Genomic DNA, 24,659 nt, shown 5'->3' on the forward strand with positions numbered 1-24,659 from the left:
TGGTTGCTCCATTCCCCTGCTTTTAATCTCCAAGATTTACTTTGATTCTGTCTCCTTCCATCTGTGGTCTTTGGGGACTGATTTGAGGTAGTATTAGAAGGACATATCAGGGAGGCTTGACTGAATCCCCAAGTAGTTGTGGCCATACTTCTTGGAGAAGTGGTGGTATATATGATCGCAAAAGCATGTGTGGTAGAAGGTAGGTAGGCAAAAGATGATACTGCACAAATATTGTATAAGGCCATAAAAACCTCCCAGCTCTATGTAGTATGTGACTTCAGGGCTGTAATGCGGACTCAGATGTTTCCTTTACAGGGCCAGCAATGCTACATGGGTGTGCTACTCCTGATTTATATCCTTGATCACTGTTTCCTAGTGCAGAGTGGGTAGCTTCTTTAGGCTTTATTGTAGCGTGAAACCTAGGTAAATTTCCAATTGACCGGAGATGATGATAAAATAATTTTTGGAATGTATTTTTAATTTGCCTGTAATGAAAATAAGCGTGCAGAGTAGAAAAATTGTTATTCACTTTAGAGTAGTAGAGTTTTGAGAGTATATAAACCTTTATTACCCATGAGCAAGGTTTAACTCATGTTTATCAGACCATAGATATGATCAGATGAATTCTAAGTATATTTAAAATTATTTTCCTACTTGTCAGAGTTAAATTTTGCATACTTTGGGAGAACTAATCACCTGTATTATGTGAGAGGGAGATCTGTGGCCAGTATTACAATCACAACAGTTCTGGAAAATCTGGAGTAGGCAATTAACTGCTCGTGTTCCCCAAATGGCTTTACTGAAGGTTCCCACAGGAGTGCTGACAGACTGTTTTTCTTCTCGGTATCTACAGGACCCTGGCAGGAGGGGAAAGACAGACATCACAGGCCTAGTATTGCAGTAATTTAACTTGCTGTCAACACTGGTACTTAATGTGAAATAATTATCAGAATCAAATTGTAGAAGAAGGATGACTGTTTCAAAATTACTTCAACCAGGATGTAGGCTTTGAAGAACTGTTTGGGCCATAGCATCTGTCTTCTGTCTTTCTCCTCCCTGAGGTTGTAGCTGCAGCATATTCACCCAAGTGCATTGCAATTCATACCAGATTAAGAATGTGAAAAATTTAAGATTTGCACCTTTAAATCCTAATTTTTAGTTTAATTAGGCCATCAAGCTGCATCTGCAACCTCTACAGCGTCCATAATTATTTTGGAGTAGGAAAAAATGCCAGGGGAAACAAAATCTCTGAAAACTGTAGGGAAGCTCTTCACTGAGAAGATGAAATGTAAGTTTTGACCACTTATGGGAAATTCAGGCAGTAAAAAGATGACTGAATCAAAGCTGTGAAATCAAAATTTGTTAAACCATATGTATATTTTACATAAATTTATTTACATACATGTGTTGCTACATATATATGCAGTGAAAGAATACCTTTCATGAATACTTTTAGTTACTGGACAAAGCTGTATGTGTGCATTTATTATGCTTATAGAATTCTCATAGCTGATTTAGCACAATGACTATTCCTTTGTCTGAAGAACACTGTGTACTTAGTATGCATAAATAAAAGATATGTGGACCCAATTTCTGATATGTTTTTCTTCTTTAGCAGGTTAATGTAGCTGTTGGGGTCAAAATACAAGCTTTTCAATACTCTTATGGACATGATATGGATATGCTGTACTTACATTAAATCTATTACATCTATGGAACCCATGGACCATTAAGGCTATGGTTTCTACAGCAGGGAAGTTGATTCCTTCTGATTTTTTTCAGTTCAGCTTTCTCTCCCCTTAAATACAGATGTACATATGTACAGAATCTAGTACAACTAAAATGAGTTATAGTAACTCCAGATATTCTTTCCACAGAGGAGAGAGATTTGAAATTAAATTATTTTGTCTTGGAGGCAAAAACCACATTTCTTATAAACGAGGTATGTGAAACTAAGATAGGAGTCCAAAGCCACAAAAAAAATAATCTCACCTACTTGTTGACAGTAGTATGTCTCAATCCTTTTTGATTTATTTGAGAATACTCAGCATTGGTTTAAGTTGGAAGATCTGACTGCGTATACAAAACCAGGTTCTGTATAATAAGGAAGAAAATATTTTAGTATTCTGCAGAAAGACTATTGATAACACTGCCCATGCAGGTTTTATAGTTAGCTTTGCATACAGATATTCAAATTATATCGAACATTAAAAGACAGTACTCTAGCTTCTGCAGTGAGAATTTTACAGTGCATGCACAGGACTTAATGTGCAACATGAAAACTGCATTATGTCATGTTTCAGCAGGTAAGCCCCAGTCTTGTTTATTCTCCAGCACAAACCTCAGGGTGACTGTGGAAGGTCAGGCTGGAAGTTGCTGGAGTTTGACACTGCAACATTCTGGGGTGATGAATATTTAATTAGGTGAGCAAGGACTGTGTGGGAGGTTGAAGTGGCTGTAGCTCCTAGTTGACTGTCTGCAGTATCATATTAGAGTGTTGTGTGAAAATGAATCCTTGGGGTAAGCTTCAAGGACACTGAGTAGGTAAAAAAGGCATTCTGACAGAGCAGCTAGTTACAGGGAAGTTAGAAATAATAGAGACAAATATTTTAAGTGTTTTTGTTACACAGGTCAAAGGTTTTATGTTCTGGTGGGATAAGCCACCATGTTTTATGAAGCTGCATAAATGTAATCAAAAATCAAGATTGAACCTATGGAGTCTGGAACTGTAACAGCGATGAAAGTAATTTATTTTATGCAGGTATTAGCTATTAGAATGGAGCACATGTATAATTTGTTGATATTATGCAGACAGCATGAGGTAGCAGTCATTTCTCTGTAGTCCTATTTTAAGCAGAGCAATAGAGCTGTTTGATTTTTGAGGATATTATTCTTAGCAAGCTTTCAGGAGAAGTTAAAACTATAGAAAAAAGCAGGAAGACTTTATTAGTTTTCAGTGGCATGGGTCAGGATAAAGATTTCCTATTATTTTGTGTTCCACATTAAGAAATATTGTACACAGTTTGGATGAGTAATGGTTGGGCTACTAAGAATTTTTAAATTGTGCTATGGAGGGTTTAAAAAAAAAAAAAGTCTGTCTTCATAACCAGGGACCTTGGCAGTCCCCTCAGTATCTGTCCTGGGCTCTGTGGAAATTACTACTTCCACACAACGCAGAACAAGATAATGTCCAGATCCCATGTGAACATCCATTTTAATAGGGAGTGGCTAAAACAGAAGTAAGTGTTGTGTTCCTTGTTGTTGCTATAACATTCAAGACAAACAGCAATGAGCAATAACCATTTTACAGAAAGTTATCTTGACCGGCATGTTATTACTAATCAGTTAAAAAGGGAATGTATATCTGCATCTCTGCATAACCAGCTCACATTCTAGCATTTAACTGTTTCTGGTTTGTGTTAACAGCCAAGACTAAATTTGGGCAAATGAGGTGCTGGAGAATTTTCTTTGCTATTCACTGGCTGTGGTTGAAAGCGGTGGCTGGTATTTTCATAGGCATGGTGAATAATTTGGAATTAGTTCTGCTGTTTCCAGTGACTTCAGTGATGAATGACTCTAATCCTGCTGCATCCACTTTAGAACAATGATGTCCAACTTTGGACACCTTGGTGCACAATACTGTAGACTTGAGAAGTAAACGTCCAGAGAAGAGCAATTAAAATAAATACATTAGAGATTGTGGTTTAGGGGGACTCTTATGACAGACAAGGAACAACTGAAAGGAGATCAGATGATGGTCATCTACTTGTGGCAGCTGTTTATTATACTGATCGTAAACATCTTGCTGTTACCTTGTGTTCACTCATCTATTTGTTTCTATCCATCCGTTATTTCTTGCCATGTGCTTAGGCTGTAAATATTATCTCTGTTCTTTGAAATAAGGAGGTTAGCAAGCGTCTGATAAAAATGCTCGGTAGTGGAATTCTACATTTGCATTAAGAACAAAAGCCCTTGGAAGCCTCTGGAGACAATAGTGAGGAAACTGTGTACACAGGTTTTTCAGTGCTCCCGGTTGACTTCCCACAGTCACCCAATCGAGTTAATTTTGTTATTGTTATAAGATTTCAATTTGCTCTTAGTCAATAGCATAGACTAGTTCAGGAGCAGATTTTGCTCTTTGAAGTTGAAAGAATGTTCAAATAACGCGTGCAAATGAGAGGTATACAAGGCAAATCATCTCCAAGGAGCCGATCAACTTGCGCTCTGTATATGCCACTTCAACTTGCACTGTTGCTTTTTTATATCTGTTGTGAACTGTCACAGGGTTTCTTCTTCTCATCAAATATTCATGATGGCTTTTTCCCCCCCCCACCCTCCTGAAACCTTCATACTGTGCTTTTTGCAAATTGAGTCTTTGCCATTGTTACTTAATATGATTATAGCCAAATTTAATTTCTTCTTTAGTATTTTAAGACATGGTTTTGCTTTATTTTGTTGTTAAATATAATCTGTCTTTAATGACTCTTTCTCAAAAAGAAACTATAATGCTAGCTAATTCAGCATTATTTATCATTTTATGCCAGGCCATCACAATGTTCTGTTCTGAAACAGGCTGTGTATTTGGGGTAAAGATTTTTTTTGAAAGCAGATGAGACTAGGTTGTCCAGAAACCTATGCAATCTAAAAATCAGGTTTTTGCATTACTTTAAAATCTGTTTTCATATTGTTGTGAATTGATTTCTGTTTTGATTGCTTCGTTTTATAATGAAATACTATTCCTACACAGTAACAAGAATAGAAATACTGATTACATACCTGCTAATACTGACCAGCTCTTAACTACAAAATTTGTGTAGTTCTGTCTTCTGTAGTATGGGAACTAGGACTACAGCTACAGCAGTGTATACTGTGTACTTAAAATGCATGAATATGGTTGCCAACATGTGTACCTGGCGCATAGACCAGTGATGCTGAAATCCTAATTGAAGTTCTAAAAATACATGTGGAATTTTATCTATGGATTGAATAGAATTGAATTTCATAAACTGATGGTTTCGCACTTTTTTCTTGCTCTGATGACAAAGACTTTTAAGATTTTTCTTGTAGCATTGTTTAGAAATCCTCAAAGGAAGTATTTTTATTATTATCAATTAATTTGTCTTAACAGCTATATAGTACACGTCGTACATTCAGGGAAACTTTTCCATTTTCCATTTAAACTGGACTGCTGTTGTGGACAGTCTTTAAAAAAAAAAAAAAAAAAAGCATGTGTTTTCTCCCCAGTAATTTCATGCCTTCCAAGTACTTCAAAACAAAATAATTTGTGCATTATATTGTTCTGTGACCCTGTCAACTACTCTGGGTAAAACAATTTGAAAATCCAGGAGTTTACAAATAATGTTTACTTTTTCCTTCCATTTACTATTCCTAATGCATGAAAAAAACTTGGATTGAGATAAACATAGTTTAATAAAACAACAAATACTAATACACTACTAGTAAGTGTGTATATATATATAAAATAGAAATAGAACATAAAATAATATAAAATAAAAGATGCTCAATACAATTCCTCATGATCTCTGCCCACACTGAGCAGCCAGTCCCAGGAAACAGCACTTGGTCCCAACAGAGAGAGAAAAGAGGAAAAAGGCAGAAAGGCCCAGAGCCCTCTGCAAAATGTCAGGATGGCAAAAAGGCTGAACTAAACATCCCGAACAGAACTCCCCTGGCTCTGACAAAAACAGCAAAGAAAACAGAACATGAGAGAGCAACTGGAAGATCCCGACTGTCCTTAAATAAGGATCATGACGCTAATGGGATGGAATACTCTTATTGATCAGTCTGGATGTCAGTCAAACTCTGCCCCATCTCTGCCCCCCTCCTTTGATGCCTCACACCTGTGGGCAGAGCTCAGAACATCCTTGGCTCTCAGACTGGAGCAATTAAAAACATTAACCCTGTTCCAAAATGTTGTCTCTTAAACTAAGCCCAAATAATGGCCCTGCTACCTATGAAAAAGAAAGGTTTCTAACTGCATGAAGAAAATTAACTCATTTTCAGTCAAACCAGCACACACGTGTGTGTTTTATTCCTTCTCCATCGTACTTAAATATAGTGGCTTTTAAACCCTGATCCTAAGTACCTGATTCCAAGGTCAGAACTTAAAGAAGTTGATCCAGACCCCTCTGTTAACAGGAACTTTCGCTCTCTCTTTTCCACTCTCGCGCTCTGTTTTTCCGCGCGCTCTCTCTCTCTCTTTTCCGCTCTTTCGATATTCTCCAACTGTACTTCATATCGTATCCCTATAATAGATTTATCAACAAAACCATGGTGGTTTTATTACAGTTTTTCGTTCTAATTCTCCTGTCCACTTTTCCCTGATTTGCTTTTTTCACTTGGGGTAAGCAACTTTAGTCCATAGATTAGGCAGCCTTTTCTCCTCAGCAGAGAAATATTGGGAGCTACATTTGCATCCAATTCTATCTGAATACTGCATTTTTTTGTTAAAAGCCTCTTAGTGAAACTGGTCAGAAGCCTTTTATGAACTCTTTCTTGGGTAGTGGTTACTGTCATCGCTGTGTTGAAATGTAGAAGGTTTAGGAAAAGGTGTTAGAATGTATGCAGCTTTGTTTTAGGGGATGGGAAAAAAACAACAACAAAACATGGTGTTGGTGATACATGCCTATCTAAGTCTTTAGAAAACTAATATTTCAGTTTGTCATTTGGAAGTAACACTGCTTGTGACATTGGTATAAAGCAATTAAAAATATCAAAGGATTAAGAAGGTCAAGGACTCTCGCTGAGAGTCATTTGCATTGGCCTCTTCTGTCCCCTTCTAAAGAAGAGAGGCACACTTCTGTTTTCAGTATCTCTATGTCTACCAGCTATTTAAAGAATATACTTTTCAGAGACGGGGAGTTCAGAAACTTGTAACACACGCTGTGATCTCCAGTGCCTCAGAATTTGAGGATTCTGTTGTGGGTTTTTGTAAAACTGTTCTTGGCAAAGTTTTGCTAAAAAGACGCAGAAAATAGTTACTGCTTAAGATGAGTGGCTGTGGGAAATGGTGTAAACGTGAAATATTGAAATTTGCTCCATTCCTTCTCAGGCTAAACCCTTTACCAGGCTAAACTGGGGGCTTCTAGGAGCTATTTCATTTTGGTTTTTCCATTAACTGTAGCCTCACTGGAAGCATAAGACAGCATGCTTGTGTTGCAGATAGGGGATGGAGAAACTATGTCATTGAACTGCAACTTTGACAACGTTTTGATGTATTGTGTCTATAATGTATTTCTCTCTGCTCAGTGCATAATATAAAGGATAGCTTGAAGATGTGCATTTGTGTTTATTACAATTTTTTAAAGGCATTCACCAAAATGTTTTATGGTCAATGCTGTCATTAAAATTAGATCAAACAGTGATTTTCTTCGGTTAAGCTTTTCTTTAATGGGATCTTTGTCTTCTTTTAACTATATTAAGCATTACATATTGCATCACCATCTAATGCAATAGAGTTGTTCTCTGTGTTTACGTAGCACAGGGAAGTACTCCAAGGGAAATAAAACCATTGTTTGGGTTCTTTGGCCATGGATAAAGACTTCGGGTCGGTTTTATTAATAGGAAACACTTCTCACGCAAGATGGAAAAGAAGGAATTTATAAGGGAATGCATGCAGCTTCCTAAAGAGACTTTCTTGGAGAGATGCAAACCGCAAAATGTTAACTAACTGGACCACAGCCAGCTTCCCACTGTCCCAGGTCAGTGCGCTGGGGAGCAGGGGGAGCTCTCTGCACAGAGGGGCCTCTTGATTCCTTCTGTTCAGGTGTGCAGGGCCCTGGGGTTTCCGTGACCTTCAGCAGGCTCCAGGTCCTGCGGGGACACGCCAAGTGAGTGCGGTGGGAGATCCCCTCCAGCTCACCGCTGGATTTCATTCCTGCAGGTGAGACACGGGCGAGGCAGCCCTCTGCCCTGACCTTGAGCAGCGCGATGCCGTTCCCGGCACTGGGCTGCTTCCTCACCCGTCAGGGGTCGATGCTGGGTGGGGTTTCCCTCCCATCAGCAAAACGGCAACGGAGGACTGCCGGGCCGTGCCCCCGCTGCCTCCCCGCCCGCTCGCGGGAGGACGGGGCCGGAGCCCCCGCGGGCGCTGCGGGGCGGGCGCTGCGGGGCGGGCTGTGCCTGCGCGGGGCGGGGGGCGGCGCGGCCCCGCCCGCCGGGCTGCGCGGCTGCGGAGTCGCCCGCGGAGCTGCGCGCGGGCTGCGCCTGCCGGCGGGTCCGGCCGCCGCGGGGGCGGCGGGGGCTGCGCCGTGTCGTGGCAGCGGCCGCGGGGGTTCGTTCTGCCGACAGCGGAGGGGGAGATCGGGGGCAGTTCGCTTGGCCGCGGGGAGTTGTGAGCCTGTCAACTGCCCCAGAAGTTTGCTGGCAGGAACTGTTCTCTTCCTTGGCAAAGTCTTCAGGCTCTTCCCCGAGGGATTCCGTGTTGCTTAAGATGAGCGGCTGTAGGAAGCGGTGTAAGCGTGAAATACTGAAATTTGCCCAGTACCTGCTCAGGCTAATCACAGGTTCTCTTCACACAGGTAATGGCTTGTTTTCTTTGTAGTTGAATTGTGTGGCATGATAACAAGAAAATTGGCCAAGCTTAATGTAATGAGGGCGTTGTTTTATATTATAATCCCTTTCATCTTGTAAAGAATAATAAAAAGGAAATCTGTGACCTCCTTTGTGGCTGAGCTTAATAAAACCAGAATATATAGTCTTTTGTTACGGTGTTCAGACAGTATAACGTTCTCTAAGCATTTACACACCTGAATCCAAATCGGACTGTGAGTGTACGTGCTTTCACCCGTCCACCAGTGTACATTTAAAGGTAATGTAGGATATCCACACAATGGTCATAAAGGATGAACTGATTTATTTTGACAAGTAGACTACATTCTTTTTTTCTCAGAGGGTTGTTTTTGTGTATCTTAAGAAGTAAAATAACTGCTGAATGTCAATATGATATTATAGTATCTTGCTGCAAACTTTAAATAACACTTGTGCTTTTTGCCCTTAAAGAATTTGAAACATAAATGACTGTCATCTTTATTTAGGCAATTTTTTTCTGTAACTGTGGACAAATTGTATAGTACCAAATAAGGTTTCTAAGCTAAACTGAACAAACAGTATAGTTTTCTCTTTAGCACTTTGGAAAATACACTTTTCTCACAGTTCAGCATTTTCTATGGCTGTTCCCAACAGCTGACAAATATGATAGCCTATTTGATGTCATTCTGTATTTATCAAATATAATTGTGCTCCTTTCTAGACTTCAAATATTATTTTTCTTGGAAAAATCACCAAGCAGAGGTGCAAGCCCAGCATTAGCAGATAATAACCAATTATACTAACGTGATTATTGGTAACTAGAAGCCATCCATCTTACTACAAGTGCTCTGAAAGTTTCTGCTGTTTCCCACCCCACCCCCCTCCCTGCTTCATTTTAGGCACTGATGTAAATATTTGAGTGCAAAGTTGAGTCTTCAGTAATACTTTTAAGTATTGATGCATGCATTTTTATCAGATTTAGGGTTATAAAGCTGTAAATACAATGGCATAAACATTGGCAATGAGTACTTCACAGGACGCTTGTAACTTGTGGAAATCTGATACAGTAACTTTGAGTGCTTGGTAACACAGAATTTCCCTGACTTTATTTTCTCTACTATTCCAAGTCTATCCTGGTTTCTCTTTTGGGAATTGTATCAATTCAGATTTCTATGAAAATGTTGGCTTCTTATTCCTGTGGGTTGCTATGGAAATTAAATAATATATGATGCAAGAGGAAACCTATGCTAGAAATGAACACCAGTACTCCTTTTTCACAAAGTCATCCAAGCTTTTCTTTTCTTATCAAATGATGCACCCTATGTTATTATTTAGGCTGATGTTAGTACTGCAACTTTCTAGGCTCACAATTCAAAACCATTTTCAGGAATTGTTGTGGATACTGAATGTTATGTCACTACTAAAAGAAATTCATTTATAATTAACAAGCACATTTTCAATGCTAAATTACTGGAAAACCACGTAGAGTGCTATGAAATGTGTTTCCTTAAAGGAAACAATCAGGCAAAACTCCCCACTCTTGGGAACTCTTAAGAACTGATACACTTCCTTGGAAATTTTCAGTTTGTTTTTACTGCAGGTAACAGTATCTTACGACTATTATTAGGTTGATAGACCTCATCGTGTTCAAATAATGTAGCAAAAATATCAATATAATAATTGAACTGCAACGAGAGGTAGGGCTCCAGTGTTCAGTTCTTGCATAGCCCAGTCTAGTCATTAACCTCAGCAGTTGAAATGCAAGCTACTATTCCCCCTGCAAAATTTAATGCATAATTCATTATGTTTATAATTAGTTGATAATTAATGAAGATGAACGAGGAAACCTTGTTGAAAGTGTTAGAAAGTTATACTTTAATTTGTATATTAAATATATTACTGTTTCTATCTTGAGCATTCAGAAAATGCAGCATAGCTATCAGAAATAAAAAGGTGTGGTTATTTAGCTTTTTACAAGCAGGAAATCTGTCTACTCAAGTGACCAATTATTTTTAAAATGTAGATCTTTACTAATGTGCACAGTGGTGAACACAATTTAACTTCCTTGTTGATACAATTTGGCCCGTGGCTTCTCTTTCAGGTGTTCTTTAGTGTTTAAATATTAAGTTGGAACCTCACGTTGTTGTAAGCACAAGCACTGAATCTAAACCATTCCTCCTTTCTGTATGGGTAGGCATGTTGAATATATATGTAACCTACATCAATATAGATTGGTACAAGTTCTGCTGCAGTTGGTGTGGTTACACAGATGAGAAATTGAGCAAGGAGGGAGACTGGGTTCACTGGCTGTGGGCCCAGCTAAGAAGTTGCTGTTGACTGCTGGTTTTACTGCTTACATTTTGTAACCGTTTACAGCAGTATAGGTGTATTCTGTGGTGAATCTCAATATTTAAAATAAAAATTCTGAGATAGTTGTCTGTGATAATACATAAACATATTAATGAAACAACCCACTTGCTTGAAGGTTAATGCTGCATAAATCTTTAAAATGGGTTTTAAGTAGCATTCTCTGCCTGAATATATCCAGATCTCTTCCAGTTCTTTTTTACATGTTACTGGGACTGACAGCAAAATGTAGTGAAATGTAGAGAAAAGAAATAGTCTTTTAAACAAAGTTTTTTATTTTCCATAATTTCTGCTGTATATTAAGTTGAGGTGTTTCCACATCTGAAACTGACTCCCTCAAATAATTGAAGACAACATTTCCCAAGTGTCATAGCAATTCCTACTCTATTGTCTGCTGCCTCTTGAGTCATGTTGGAAGTGCCCATTCTTTGAAATATTGTCATAAAGACCTTGGATCTGCAGTTGAGGAGAAGGTTTCAGTTTTCAGATCCAACATTAATTTTTATTTTATAAATAATGAGATAAATCATTGAGAGATCAAGAAATAGATTGTAAATTTTTTTGAGAAAACATAATTTCAGGGCAATGGCTAGGCAGTTTTTTCTTAACTGTCACAACTGCCACAGTATGGGGATTAAAGAGATGATAAAAACAAAACTGTCATTGACTTCAGTGGTAAATTACTACGTGTATGTCCTTTTTAGGCGTGTTAATATTGCCTTTTGTAAAGGAGGCTAGATTTTCCTGGACAGGTTCAAATTCACAGTTAGCATGTGCCTTTACAAAGAAAGGAAGAGGAGAACAGCTCTGTCTGTGGAATTGTATTCTCTCTCTCCAACAATCTGAAATAATCTTACTCTTCTAGGCTTATGTGCAATTTTTTTTTTTAACTTTTTTAATCTATAGGTTGATGCCATTGGTGTAAAATAACACTGATCACAGGCTTGACATTTTTCTTAGTTTGGAAGAATAAATCTATTATATGTGAATGTGGGATGTGCTTTTTGATGGCACTTTCTTTGGGACACCAGATTACGAGAAAGTAATCTTTAGTCTTTAATTTCACCCGTTTGTGCAAAGAAATGTTTTCTAGCCTACTGCCAAGAGGAAGATATCATCTGAGCATAGACCTCTTTTCCTTGATGGTCTGGGAGGCACTAGCGCAACCATCCAGGGTCTCACAACAGTACTCCTGGGACTGTTATAGATCACTTGCCTGCAAGTCTGAGTCTGTTTGAGACAGCAGTTTGTTATGAATGCTTTCTGAGGCTGCTTACTTTATTGGCACATAAATTTATTAGATGTTCCCCTCCTGAACTTTGGAAATATGGGGTATATAAGCATGCATTGGTTAGGCTTTCTGCTAGGGAAGGGGGTGTGTGGTGTTGACTGCTTAGCCTGAAGTGGATGGAGATGTCTCCTCCATGTCTAAGAATGTCCACACTTTCAAAATCCAGTAGTATGGATAAGAGGCCTCTCCTTTTCTTAATCCAAGACATGTAAACTTCACAGGACCAGACAGAGGTGGTAAGAGGGAGCCTAACTCTTTTCTGATGATTAGGGAATCCATCTGGGGGTAAGTAGACCTGAGGTTTAAACTTCACTCTGTGAAATTGCTCAAAGAGATCTGCAACTGTCCTAAGCAAGTGTCATTGACACACCACTTCTTGATGTTTGTTTTCAGCAGAGAGAATGTAAGAATAGGTCCCAACAACATGGAGATCCCAAATGGTTTGTGTTGGCTGTCACGGACAGATTGAAACACCCTGAAGGGGGTGCCTCATTTAACGATCCGGTTCAGGAAGAGAGGGAAATACTGAGCCTGAATGCCCCACTAGACAAGTTTGCTGCCTCCTTGCCTTTCCTACCCCTTTCTGCAACTGTGTTGTGGATGCATTGATTGAATAGTTCTTAAAAATCAGAGTGATATACTGGGATATTTAGTCTTGGAGTGATGCTTCCTACAGAAGTTACCAGAAGATGGGATCTGGCTTCTGGGCTGTGAATGTGAAACAGCCTTACAAGGAATATATCAGGGTTGTCCCATCATCAACTTTTTCGATTAAGCTGTGGAAAGTTTAAAAAATGAATGCTTAGAAACCTAGAGATTAATTCAAATATTTTACAAGAATGTCATAGTCTAGTTGGTGACAGTAGGTAAATATACCAGAATAAATTTTTATTTACAGTTAAGAGGTTATGTGGAAGAGAATATTGAGACTAATTAGCCCTTCATTCGTACAATTAATTATACTGTATTTTTCCTCTTCAGATTTAAAGCACAGAACTTAAAAACACTTCATATTTAATCTGTGCACAATCATCTTAAATACAGCAAATTAAATTATTTCAACAATTGATTAAATCACTTTCCCAGTCTTAGGAAGAATTAGTAGAGATGAAGAAGCATTGTACTTCTAACGCAAAAGAAAAAGTTTCTCCTTTAATAAAACTGCTCCTGAAATGAATTTCGTACACCCTTCTCTATGTAGTTACTCTTCCTGAATAGCTGAAAATCTGCATGGTTTAAATAGGTGTAGGAAACAACTGTTACAGTGTCTCAGATGGTCTCTTCAGACCTTGAAGTTGAATAACAATGAGGGAAATATTCCTGAAATATTAACATTAATTTTACTACTTCTTTTTTCTAGTAGTGTGTTTTTCTCTATGTTGTTTTGGCTGGTTAATTTTTGTCTGCGATGATTCACAAAAAATATTGAGTGAAGCCAAAGATCTGGAATTACGTTAAATGGTTACTTACTGTGAATATTCATGAGCCATTTTGCTTCTAGTTTCCTATGTGGAAGACAGAATATTCTTACGAATTTGTAAAAGAAAGCTGTAAAAGTGCTTTTTTTTAAAAAAAAAAAAAAAGTTGGCAATATTAATGTAACAACATTTTAAACTGCAGAGCAGGTAGACTCCATACATGCTGCCAATTCTAATACATGCTGCTTCATTAAGTAAGTTCAGAGGAACTTAAGAGAGTTTGGACAAGCAGAGGAGGATAAAAAATCAGAGGGCTGCAGCGGTTCCCGTCCACCAGGCATCTGCCCATCCCTGATGCAAGTTGCTGCTAAGGATCTCTGAGCTGCTCATTGTCAGACTCTGCCTTTCTCCGGGTCCCAGCCAGGCAAGCGCGGGTGTGTGGCTGCTGCCTCTGTGCTGCATCCCCGTGCTGCTCTGAGGGCTGGCTGGGCAGTTCACACACTGATTAATGGGTTGATCAAACACCTTTTGGGCCAGCAATGTCTGCCAGTTAGGTTGGATGAGCAGTTTAAAAGCTCCAGTTCTCTAGTTCTGGTCTTTTGACTTTCTAAGCTTGAACGTGAGAGATGCTTCACATCCTCAGCAGACAGAGTAGTGCTTTTGCTAAGATGCTTGGTGTGAAATAATGTGGAAAAACAGATCCACATGGCCCTTTAGCATCTCTCCCAAAATCTATTTAAGACTTTAGAAACTGTGGTTCTAAAGAAAGGCTCTTTTTCTTTTTCCTCATGCTTCCTGACACAGTTTTTAGTGAAAGTGATATGATGAACTGAAAAGAATTATCAAATGAAACTTCCTTGTGTCTTTCCCGTTAGATGGAATTTTATAGCAAGAGAACATTTTTCATCATCAACTTCTTCAGGTAAACTGTGCAAGACTGATAACTAAATTAAAATAAGCTTGGAAAACAGAAATTGGAATACATGAAGTATGTGGTTAATGGAATTTGTGATGGGATAAAGGTTTAACAGAAAAAGAAACAAAATTAAAAATAAAACCAAGTTATTAAATTCTGGTTCAGTTTTGATTTTGTGTTTAATTGTATTGATGTAACCTTCTGAAAGACCTATTATGATTTTTACTTCACTTAGATTTATTAGCTTAATACATTGCAAAATAAATGAATGAGGAACTTCACTCCTTAAGGCTACCTCTGAGTCACAGGAATATTTTTGTATTTTCTGAAAGTAAAGATTAAAGGAAATTATGTAAGTACTGCAGCTATTCATGAGAAAGCATGAAAGGGAATAAATAATTTGCAGCTGCCTTTACAAAAGAAACAGAAGTGCAAGAACTACATTGCTGTACTGTATCCAACTGAACAAAGTAAAGAAGAGGAAATAAGCCATCACCTTTACGTAAGAAAAATGGTCTTTAAAGCAAGTTGTGTGCTTAGATCTCCCCAGCAAAGTTGTGGAACATGTGTTGCAGCATTTTGATTGAAACAAGGCCTATAAATGGTGGCAGATGTCTGTGATCTGTTAACCCACAGAGAGGCTATACAATTAGGCAATAAAAAAATGGAAGCTTTATATTTTTTCAATAGTTTCTGCCTTTTTGGTAAATCTTTGCCTTTCGGGTTACTAGCAGTGGATTCTTATGCACCAGAAGCACCAGAAACTGTTAGTTAGATGATGGCCACTGAGTCCCATGAAAGTGAACTTGATGTTTCCTAGAACAGTTCCATGGACCAACTCTAAGACTCTCCTGAAGTCAGCTAAGAAAAGCAAGCCTTCTCTCAGTACTCTTAAATCTGCATCTCCCAAGCAAAGGACATGGCAAATCAACAGATATTGAGAAACTAGTATGAAATGTTAGAAAATGAGCTTTTAACAAGGATCTGTTGCTTGTCAAATATCTTTGAAGAGTGTTTGGTTTTGTGTTTGGTGGAGTTTTTTGTGTGGTTTGGTTTTTTTAAACTTTAAAATCACAGATAGAATGCCATACTTACCACAGTGAGTAAGGTAATTAAACCCTTAGTACATTGCACTTTTACACTGGGACCTCTGCATGCTTCCCTTTCTTTTCCAGACCTTGTGATGAAAGCACGTCTGCAGCCCCAGTGACTGAGAAGCCCATCACTGTGCTGGCTCGGGGCACCTGAGCATCAAGGGCTGCAGCTATGGGTGTCACTGCTTGCTCTTTCAGCCCTTTCCAAACTTTGTCCTGTACTGGCGCATGCTGAGCTCCTTCCTTTGTGTGCTCCTTCCTAAGCAGGACATATGCAGTGTTCATCTCCTCTCCATTCTTGTATAATTTCATGAGGTGATTTTTTTTTAGTGCTGTGACTGCAAGGCCGTCTCTCTTCTACGGTGAATTGGATTAAATGGGAAGATGAAGCCTATCAAGCAGGCCTTGTGCTTGTGCTCTTGCCTTGCTCTCACAATGGAGCAGTCGCTGTGCTATTCCCTGCGGGGAGATGTTACTGTGATTTTAAGGCACACTGTGACACATGAGACGTCTTTTGGTAAAGAATGATGTTAGCACCCAGGAGCATGTAACCAACTGAATAACCCTGGCTTTGTCCTCTCAATGTATTTATAAATTCTTGTTCAAAAGCAGCAGTAGACAGACAGCAGTGGACTCTTCTATATGGCTTGGTGTGTTGTTGTTTGGTTTTGTTTGTGTGTTTTTTTTTTTTTTTTTTTTTCCTCCTGGCACTTCCAGCTGTTTTGAACAGGGTGGAAGAAAAAAGCGTTTGCTTTCTCCTCTTTAAGTAGAGGAATATCTCTCATGCAAGACTGTATTATATGAACCACCTAAAAATGCTTCTGTATTTCATTTCACTGATCTCATAATTAAACAATTTTCAGATGGTGATGCACTGATCTATGTCCACTGTAATGAATTTTCATTTCTCAAATATTTTCTTGTACCACAGAGGATTTTTTTCGAAGAAATAGTACAGGTTAGACTCCTGAGAGAATTTACAGCACTGTTTACTTTGAATAAATCCATCAAAAAATTGTGCTGCTTAATTACCCTACAGTGTGTAATGCTGAAAGCAGTCAAGAAATAGTGCTGAGAACTCATCAGAGTACAATCTCCCTGATGACATTTTAAAATTTTTCTCATCAGTTCTAATGTAACCGTAGAATTTCTACCATCTTCTTCAGTTTTCTACTTTGATTTCATAGGATGAAATTCTGAAATATAGAGCCAAACTATAATAAAAACGCTTTGCTCGTCATTAAACAGCTAACAGTGATGCTCGTTTCTAGCCAGAAGTTAAGTAGCAGTTACGCATGACTGTTGGACAAAATCTATAAATAAAGGAAGAACAGTTATTTGAAAGCTTTATTCAGGATGCTTTGTTATTATGGGGTTAATAGGGAACCTTACCCAGGGAAGATGAATTCCCATTTTTGAATCCAGGTTAATAATGATCCATTAGCTTCTACTGAAAATACATGTAAAGTAAAATGGGAATTAGAATAAATTAAAACAATAATCCAAAACATCAGAATAATCCTAAATGACATGAGACAAAGAGAGCAGATGAAAAAGATCTTCCTCTTTATGCAAACAGGATCTAAAATTAAAATATTTATAAAGGACCTTGTAGCTTGAAGATGTCATGAAAGAGCTAAAATGTCAACATTCATGGGAAAATATGAGTTTCATATGCTTCCAAATGCAATTTTTTGGTTTGTCTTGCTGAAATGTTTCTTCTTCTGATACCAAATCAGTATCGTTCATCAACTTGATAAGTCTTTTTCCTTATTTATTTATTAATGGAAAAGAATTCCAGGTTTAAGTTCTGCATCTCTCTCTGTTGCCTGTGAGGTAGTTTGAATCTCTAGGGTCTTAGATATTTTTCCTACACAGGGGTGCAATGTTCTCTCTCTCTATGTATAAATTACACAGGTTCTAATGTGCAAAGGTGAAATCCTTGTCATGTCCTTCTTAAGGAGAGAAGCACTGTTAATTTCAAAGTAACCCATCAAGATTTCATTTGAAGTTCTCCATTGTACTTTATGTTTTCTTCTATTTCCTGATTAGCATTCATAAATTTTACCATTACCCTCTTGGTATTAGTCTGCCTCAGAGAGACATCATCATTGTGGAAGGATATGGTGGATGCAGGAATGTTACAAGATAGGATTTTGAGTAAGTTTCATACTTCAGTTGACTTACACAACTAAATGTAAAATATCAGATACTGAGAGAAAAATACCTTAAAAAAAAATCCCAAACTTATTTAAGTTCTCTTGGCAATTACTTTAGTTGAATTTTGCCTGAGTCCTCATAATGTTGCTAGGATTTTTGGTTTATCACATGGTTGAGTACCTGGCTTCTGAAAACACCTTTTTTATGTTATCCTAAAGAAATAGGAACCCTTCTATACAGACTCTTTGTTTAGAAGTAGGCTGTAGTTGAGACAGCACTCCAAGACAAAAGACCAAGATGTATTGAACTTAGCAGCAGTTAACTTAAAAGAAATTCTGGGAAATGCTCAGAATGCCATAATTTAGTGTGCTTATGTTACATTCTGCTTCAAGCTGGAACAAATTGCAAATATTTCTCTTGTTCACTCCCTAAAAAAACCCCAGTCCTAGTTATATACCTCTCACGCTGCAGCTGCAGACCTACTGTGAATTTTCAGTGATTTTGTAGATCGCTCGGATTTTAAGTAATGTAATTAACGAGAAAATGTATGATAGTGAGCCACAGCTAATCACTCACAAATTATAAATTTTCCCCTCTTCAGAAAAGTCTAGATAGACTGCCTTTGCCTCCTCAATTTGCATACCTCTCTTTTCCTTTAAGCAATATCTGCAAAACTCAGTGTTGTGCAAAGTGTTTCAACTTCAAATTTAATAATCCTGCATGTGGCAGATTGACTGAACATCACAGAAGACTGAAGCGGTAGTGAAAAATCTGTGTGGGTAGAAGGCTATCTTGAAGTAGGGGATCTAAAGGCAATACCCTAATCTTTAAACATATTCTCCTGAATATGTTTAAATATTTCCCTCAAATGTTCCATATTTTTAACACATGGAGTCATCATATAACCTTTTTCAAAAAGTTTCTTTTTTTCCAGACCCTTCCAAAAGAGTAGTCTTTGAAGTCTTAAGATTTCTTGTGCTATGTTAATGGGAAAAGGATGAAGTTATCATTCATACTATTCTTTTGAAAAGATTGTTTGAGTTTTTATTCTCTCATTCCAAATGTGAATCTTAATTATAATGAAAGATATGGTTCATATTCTCTTACAAATAACAAATTGAAAAGCATCTCATGGCCATCCTTAATGATCTCCCTTTAGAAGTCCTGTGTTTTGTAACATTCTTGTAATTCTGCTGACATAATTTATAAGGAAAATATTAAAACTTCAGCTGTATGTAGGACACAGCACTTGACATTATGTTTAAAAATACTCTTAACTTTTAGAAAGTTACCAAATTATGCACACAAATGTTAGGAAATGGCAGCATTAAGGCTATCTCAGCTTTATGTAATATATTGCAGTTCTTAGGTGTATGTATGCTTTTCCTTGAACTGTTGTACAGAGTAACTTGAGCTATCGAAGCAATAACGAGTAGAGTGTACTTGGAGTAGAAATTTGGATTCAAACTATATTAAATACTACCTTAGAGTACACAGACTGTTTCTTCGTTGTTGAGTTTTTGTACATTTTATAGGGGCTTTCTGTTGTAGGTAGATTTTATGTAATGATTTGCAAAGACAGTAAAATGGTAGATAAAATTCAGTGTAGATTAATGTAAAGTAGCACGTGCTGAGCAAAATGAGCTTGATGTGTAAATGGATAGGTGATGATCTTACCAGTCACGAATGAAACCCTGGGGCTGATAAACCTGCGAAACTCTTTACTAAAGGGTGTTTTAAGTGCAAAAAATTCTCTGTGAGTTCAGAAGGACAAGTTGGGCAAGCTCTTGAAAAACAAATCTGTTGGGAGTCACTAACTAGATTAACTGTAGTATACATTAGAAATACTCTGAGATTAAAATATTAATAGTCTGCGACTAGGAAAGCGTTAGGGGAAAATATTCAATAAGCTTATACTGCTTCTCCTCTGGGCACGCACTAATAGCTACTACTGAACATGGGATATTGTGCTAGATGGATCCTTAGTCTGAACCAATAAATCATTCTTATGTTTTATGTCAAAATAAACTTCTCTGCAATTAGGATAATATCACTGCTTCAAAGGATTGTAGAATATCATAGTTTAACAGTTGTAACCCCTGCCTTTTCCTAAAAAGTGTTCTCGAACAAATCATAGCTCCTGAGCCCCTTCCTTCAATCATGAGAAGTTTAAAACTGGTAGGTTGCAGGGAATTATAAACCAAATATGAAGTCAAGTGAAACATTTTTTTTCAGACAGTGTTTTACAGTCTAAGAATCATTACATATGCTTTTTTAGTATCTTTGGTTTGTTAGACTTCACATATGGAATAGGCTTATTCTAAGTTCTATGACCATATATATACACATATATTTTCACCCCGGGGTGAAAATAATGCTCTTGCTCTGTCGTAGTGTTGGCTGTGGATGAGAATATGAATGATTATGTTTGAAGACAGTCCACAGGACTAGCCTTAACTCTAAATACTTTCCTACCCCCTCATTTAATTGCACTTTTTAATGCCCTGAAAAAGTATTAGAAACTTACTAATGGAAGATGAGTATGTTACAGCTAAAGCAGAAATAACTAGGGAAGCTGCACTCATCCTATTCATAGCAGTGTCAATAGATAATCAGTCAAATAAAGATATTAAAATTTATAATGAAAACCCCTGTATTTTTGGATCTGTTTCATAGTTTTATTTGTGACTGTTAAGTGACAGATGCTAGCTAGGAATAAAAATGAGAAACCCTGACAATCACACTGGCCCAAATATGATGGTATATGCATATGCTTTTAGATTACTGCAGTAACAGTACATACTTTAACTTCTGATTTAGTGAATGGCAGTCTCTTCAAATCTGGGATAACCACATGTTCCTATTTAACAGTCTGCAAGGGCTATCTTGAATGTGAACCTGCATTAACAAAAAATATTTTGACCATTTACTAGTTTAATTTTTGAATTCTGTAAGAACATTAGAGGTAGGCAGTAGTCAATTCAGTTCCATGTTTGAATACGAAGTAGATGGACAATCTGGAATATGACAGCAATATGTTACCTTGCAAATATGTGGGCACTGAACTACATACTAACAGCACTTCAGTCTTTAACTGGTTATTCTGTGTGACTGGCTCTGATACAGCCAAGTAGAAATGATAGAACAGATAAAACTTAACACTGCTTTGTGGCCATGGTGAAAGCCAACCTTATGTCCTGCTACACTGGCAGTCACTTGTTTATGTGCAATAACACAGTCATATTGGTTGTCACACACTGGTATTCTGTTTCCCAGTATGGTATTGTGGCCTGTACTCGCTTTAAGGGGTTTTCAGACTCTATGTATTTTTAACATTTATCATTTCTGTGTATAACCCAATTGATTTAAATTCTACTTGCCGATTTTTTTTGTGTGTCTCTCTGAGTTTTAGATATTGACTAAATAGAGTGACCCACTTAGTGTGATACCTTACTCTTAATTTGCCTCTTGTCTCTTCGTAATGACAGCCTGTTAGGGAAGACAATGTGATTCACTTTAATTTACTGAAATACTTATTTTGAAGTGATTTAAAAACAAAACAAAACACCAAACAAAACAACAACTATCTGGAATTGACCTCCTGAACTTTCTACTGCAAAGAGTGGTCCAAATGATATCAGTTGGTTCTGTAAACATTGACTGAGATGCTACCTTTGGATTCTGTTTTTTGAGTGCTAATTTACCTCTTTGTATTTTTAATTGGAGTTTGCAGCATGGTCCAAGTTCATGTATGCTTTAACTTTTATATGGGGATCACTCCACCAAAATACTGAAAAAAAAAATTAAGCAAGACTTTATTTTTCTAAAGATCTTTTTAAAGCTATATCAGGTGTTCTTAGGAACCCTGTGTTCCTATTATTACCCTTCAATATTGAACTTCAACATGTCATTAATTCTGCATTTGAAGTTCTATTCCAAATAATATTGATAGCATAATTTTACAAATGAAGTTTTGTCATTACTGTGTCTTCAGAATACATAATCTGAAAATAAGCATATACACTAGTGTTGGGGGGGTTCAATAGGCTCTTTAGCTTTTAAATCTGATAATAATTTGATTTACTCTCTTGAACTTTTTATAGAGCACCAATCTAGGCAATATAATTAAATTCAAATATAAATTAATAGTGTCTGGGATAGGGGAAAAAAGTCTGTTTTCATCAGCATCCATACTTCATTACTTTAGGAAATTGAATAAATCTGAAATGAGGTACTAAATTTTGTGTCTGCATTTTATTGGCAGATTTGTTATTCTTTAAATTCCTTTTATGAGGCATGTGATTAAAATTTAACAACCTTTAGCATTTGTGATGTGCATGCCTTTCTGTGTACAGCCATGTGAAACTTCAGTTAACTTCACAAAAAGTGACAGCTGATCATTTATATTTGATTTATGGTAATATTTGTAAAGGTCAGCAGAAGATAGATTCCTTAGTCAACTCTGAAAATAGGAATTATGCTTTTATGTCATTTACTCCTCAAAAGTTTAGTGTAGATTCTTCAGTCTAGAGACTACGTTTCATCACGTTAGTTGGAGAAGAATTTCTTAAAAATCCCAGGTCATATTTTGTCCTCAGCTGAGTCCCTTGGGACAAGGACATGATGTGAGGTGGGGGCTCTGGTTTCTGCAGCACTTGAGAGAGCAGAGTTCCTGGTCAAATGTGGTAGTGACACATATACTCAGATGCATCCAGCTTGGAGAAAAAAGTTCAAGTTAATTTTTAATTAAGTACATATAGTAATTGCTAGTGTTGATGATTTAGATTATGCTGTGTTATTGACAAGTCATGATTTTTACGTTTATAAAAATATATTACATATTTGAAATGTGTAATTACGTCATTTTTAAACAAACTCCCTTTTAAACAATCTTTCTTTGTTTTCACTTACAAGTGTAAAATGTGCTCGTATTCTACCATCTCTCATGTCAGGTATGGTCAGTACTCTAACTGTCAAATTCACTAGCAGCAAGGCTTCTGGAATCCATGATAGTAAAATATGCAGAGCTTTCTGTAGAAAATACACATGAAATTACTTAATTACTATAAATGTGAAGCTAATTATTATATATGTTTAGTATGTTACCCCAGAATTTCATGTGTTTGTTTCCAGGCATACATATTAAACGCAGTGATCGGCTCTTCTTGAATTACTGTATGGCAGCTGAACACAGCTTTTGTAAACTTTTCCATTATCAGTTCAGGAAAGGAATTACAACATAAGAGAAATCTAAGGAATTGTCTTCATGTGCAGATTTAATTCAAATTAAGTAAAACTGCTGAATTTCAGAAGAATCAGAAACGAAGTGACCTTATTTTAATGTAACATAATTCATTTCTCAAGGAAATTAAACCAAAGTCTATTTTCATTCTGAATGAGAGGGTCTCAGCAGAGACTGAATTAATTTCAACTATTCCACCTTACTGATTAATTAATATTAAACTTTCCTGAGTACCCTGCCTGCACAGCTCCTCAGGATGCCTGAAAAGACAGCAAGGCTTTTGAGTGAGGACAAGAAGATTTTTAATTTCTTCAATCAGCTAATAACTTTTAAAAATGCAACCAAACAAAGAAAATTATATGCAAAGTAATGCCAAAGAGAAGGGAAAATATAAAATAAGAAGAGTTTAGACTAAGAGAAATAGTTGTGGCACAACATGATGTCATGTCTTAACTCAGCACTCTGAAGATGTAAGATTTAAGGTAAATTATCAAACTCGTGATTTTTCTAAAATATAGTGCAGAAATATTTATTCCTTCAAAAACAGACTGGTTTTTGAGATAACAGAGTTACAGCAGTAACTAAAATCTGTGCGGGGGAAAACAGAGATGCTGACGGTGGCTGACAGTCACTTCTCCCATTCAGTTGGATGTTAACCTGACTGCTGGTTTTGGAAATTTTGTCACAAATCAGCCCCTCTCACCACACAGAGGTGAATCCAAGTGCTGCCACATACCCAGCGTCCACGTTCACAGTGCTCTGAAACTTTAATGCTGAGTGACAGATGTGAAAGGAAACAGCAGGGCAATCCTGCCCCTGTGAAGACTTACCAGATGAAGTGCCTCAAGCTCCTCAAATAACCGCTGTAGTCTATTGTGAGAAACTAATTGAATTGTATGCATTGCTTACAGGAAGTTCTGGACTGATCTATTAAATTACTTACCTGTTGTCTGTACAGTATCATACTGTGTCCGTAATTGAAATGTCAAACTGTTGAGACAGCGTAGGAATAAGGCAAGTTCTTTCACGACTAGTTTGATGAAATGTTTTTATCAATCAAATTATACCATATAGCAAAACCTGTTTATTTTCATCAAGGAGAAAACTGCCCTTCAAAAAGTGATAGAATTCTCCGAAATACTCATCTTAACACTGTGAATTGACATTTTGCTATGTGCCCACCCCTTATCGTTTTTTTGAAGACTATAAATAATAATGTACCTGCTATCTTACCAGTTAGACTTCATCAGTAAAGAGAGGTAAAAAATACCATGTATTAATAATAACAGAAAATAAGTGTGTCTAGTATTTTGAGTGCTTTTGTGTTGACTGTTTACTTCAATATAAGAAGGACATTTATTTAAATACATGTATTTAAGCATGTGATTTTAGCTGTATTGCTACTGATCAAAGGGAGCAAATTTCAGTTTGAGGAAATGTAGATTTTGTTTGTATTACAGTTTCCCCATGGGATAAATAGGTACTGTCTTGCTGTATGAGTGTACAAACAAAAAATGGATTCATTTTAGACTTTTTTTGAATTATACAACACTATTCTTTCCAAGGAACCCAAAATTTTAGCTTATGTTCTGTACTACAAGTTTTTTTACATTTAGTTAAC

At 37.2% G+C, this 24,659-nt stretch overlaps 1 protein-coding gene across 1 annotated transcript in view; it reads left to right on the top strand.

Annotated features, from left to right (window-relative positions):
• The first annotated feature begins 8,321 nt into the window (after nucleotides 1-8,321).
• KCNIP4 (potassium voltage-gated channel interacting protein 4) overlaps nucleotides 8,322-24,659 on the top strand; it is a 314,408-nt gene continuing 298,070 nt past the window's right edge. Inside the window, exon 1 of the mRNA XM_065633512.1 lies at nucleotides 8,322-8,540. Within this exon, the coding sequence (XP_065489584.1) occupies nucleotides 8,453-8,540 (88 nt within the window). The 5' untranslated portion in view covers nucleotides 8,322-8,452. The remainder of the gene's footprint in view (nucleotides 8,541-24,659) is intronic.

The sequence above is a fragment of the Caloenas nicobarica genome, chromosome 4 (genome assembly GCF_036013445.1).
Source record: "Caloenas nicobarica isolate bCalNic1 chromosome 4, bCalNic1.hap1, whole genome shotgun sequence".
NCBI lineage: Eukaryota > Metazoa > Chordata > Aves > Columbiformes > Columbidae > Caloenas > Caloenas nicobarica.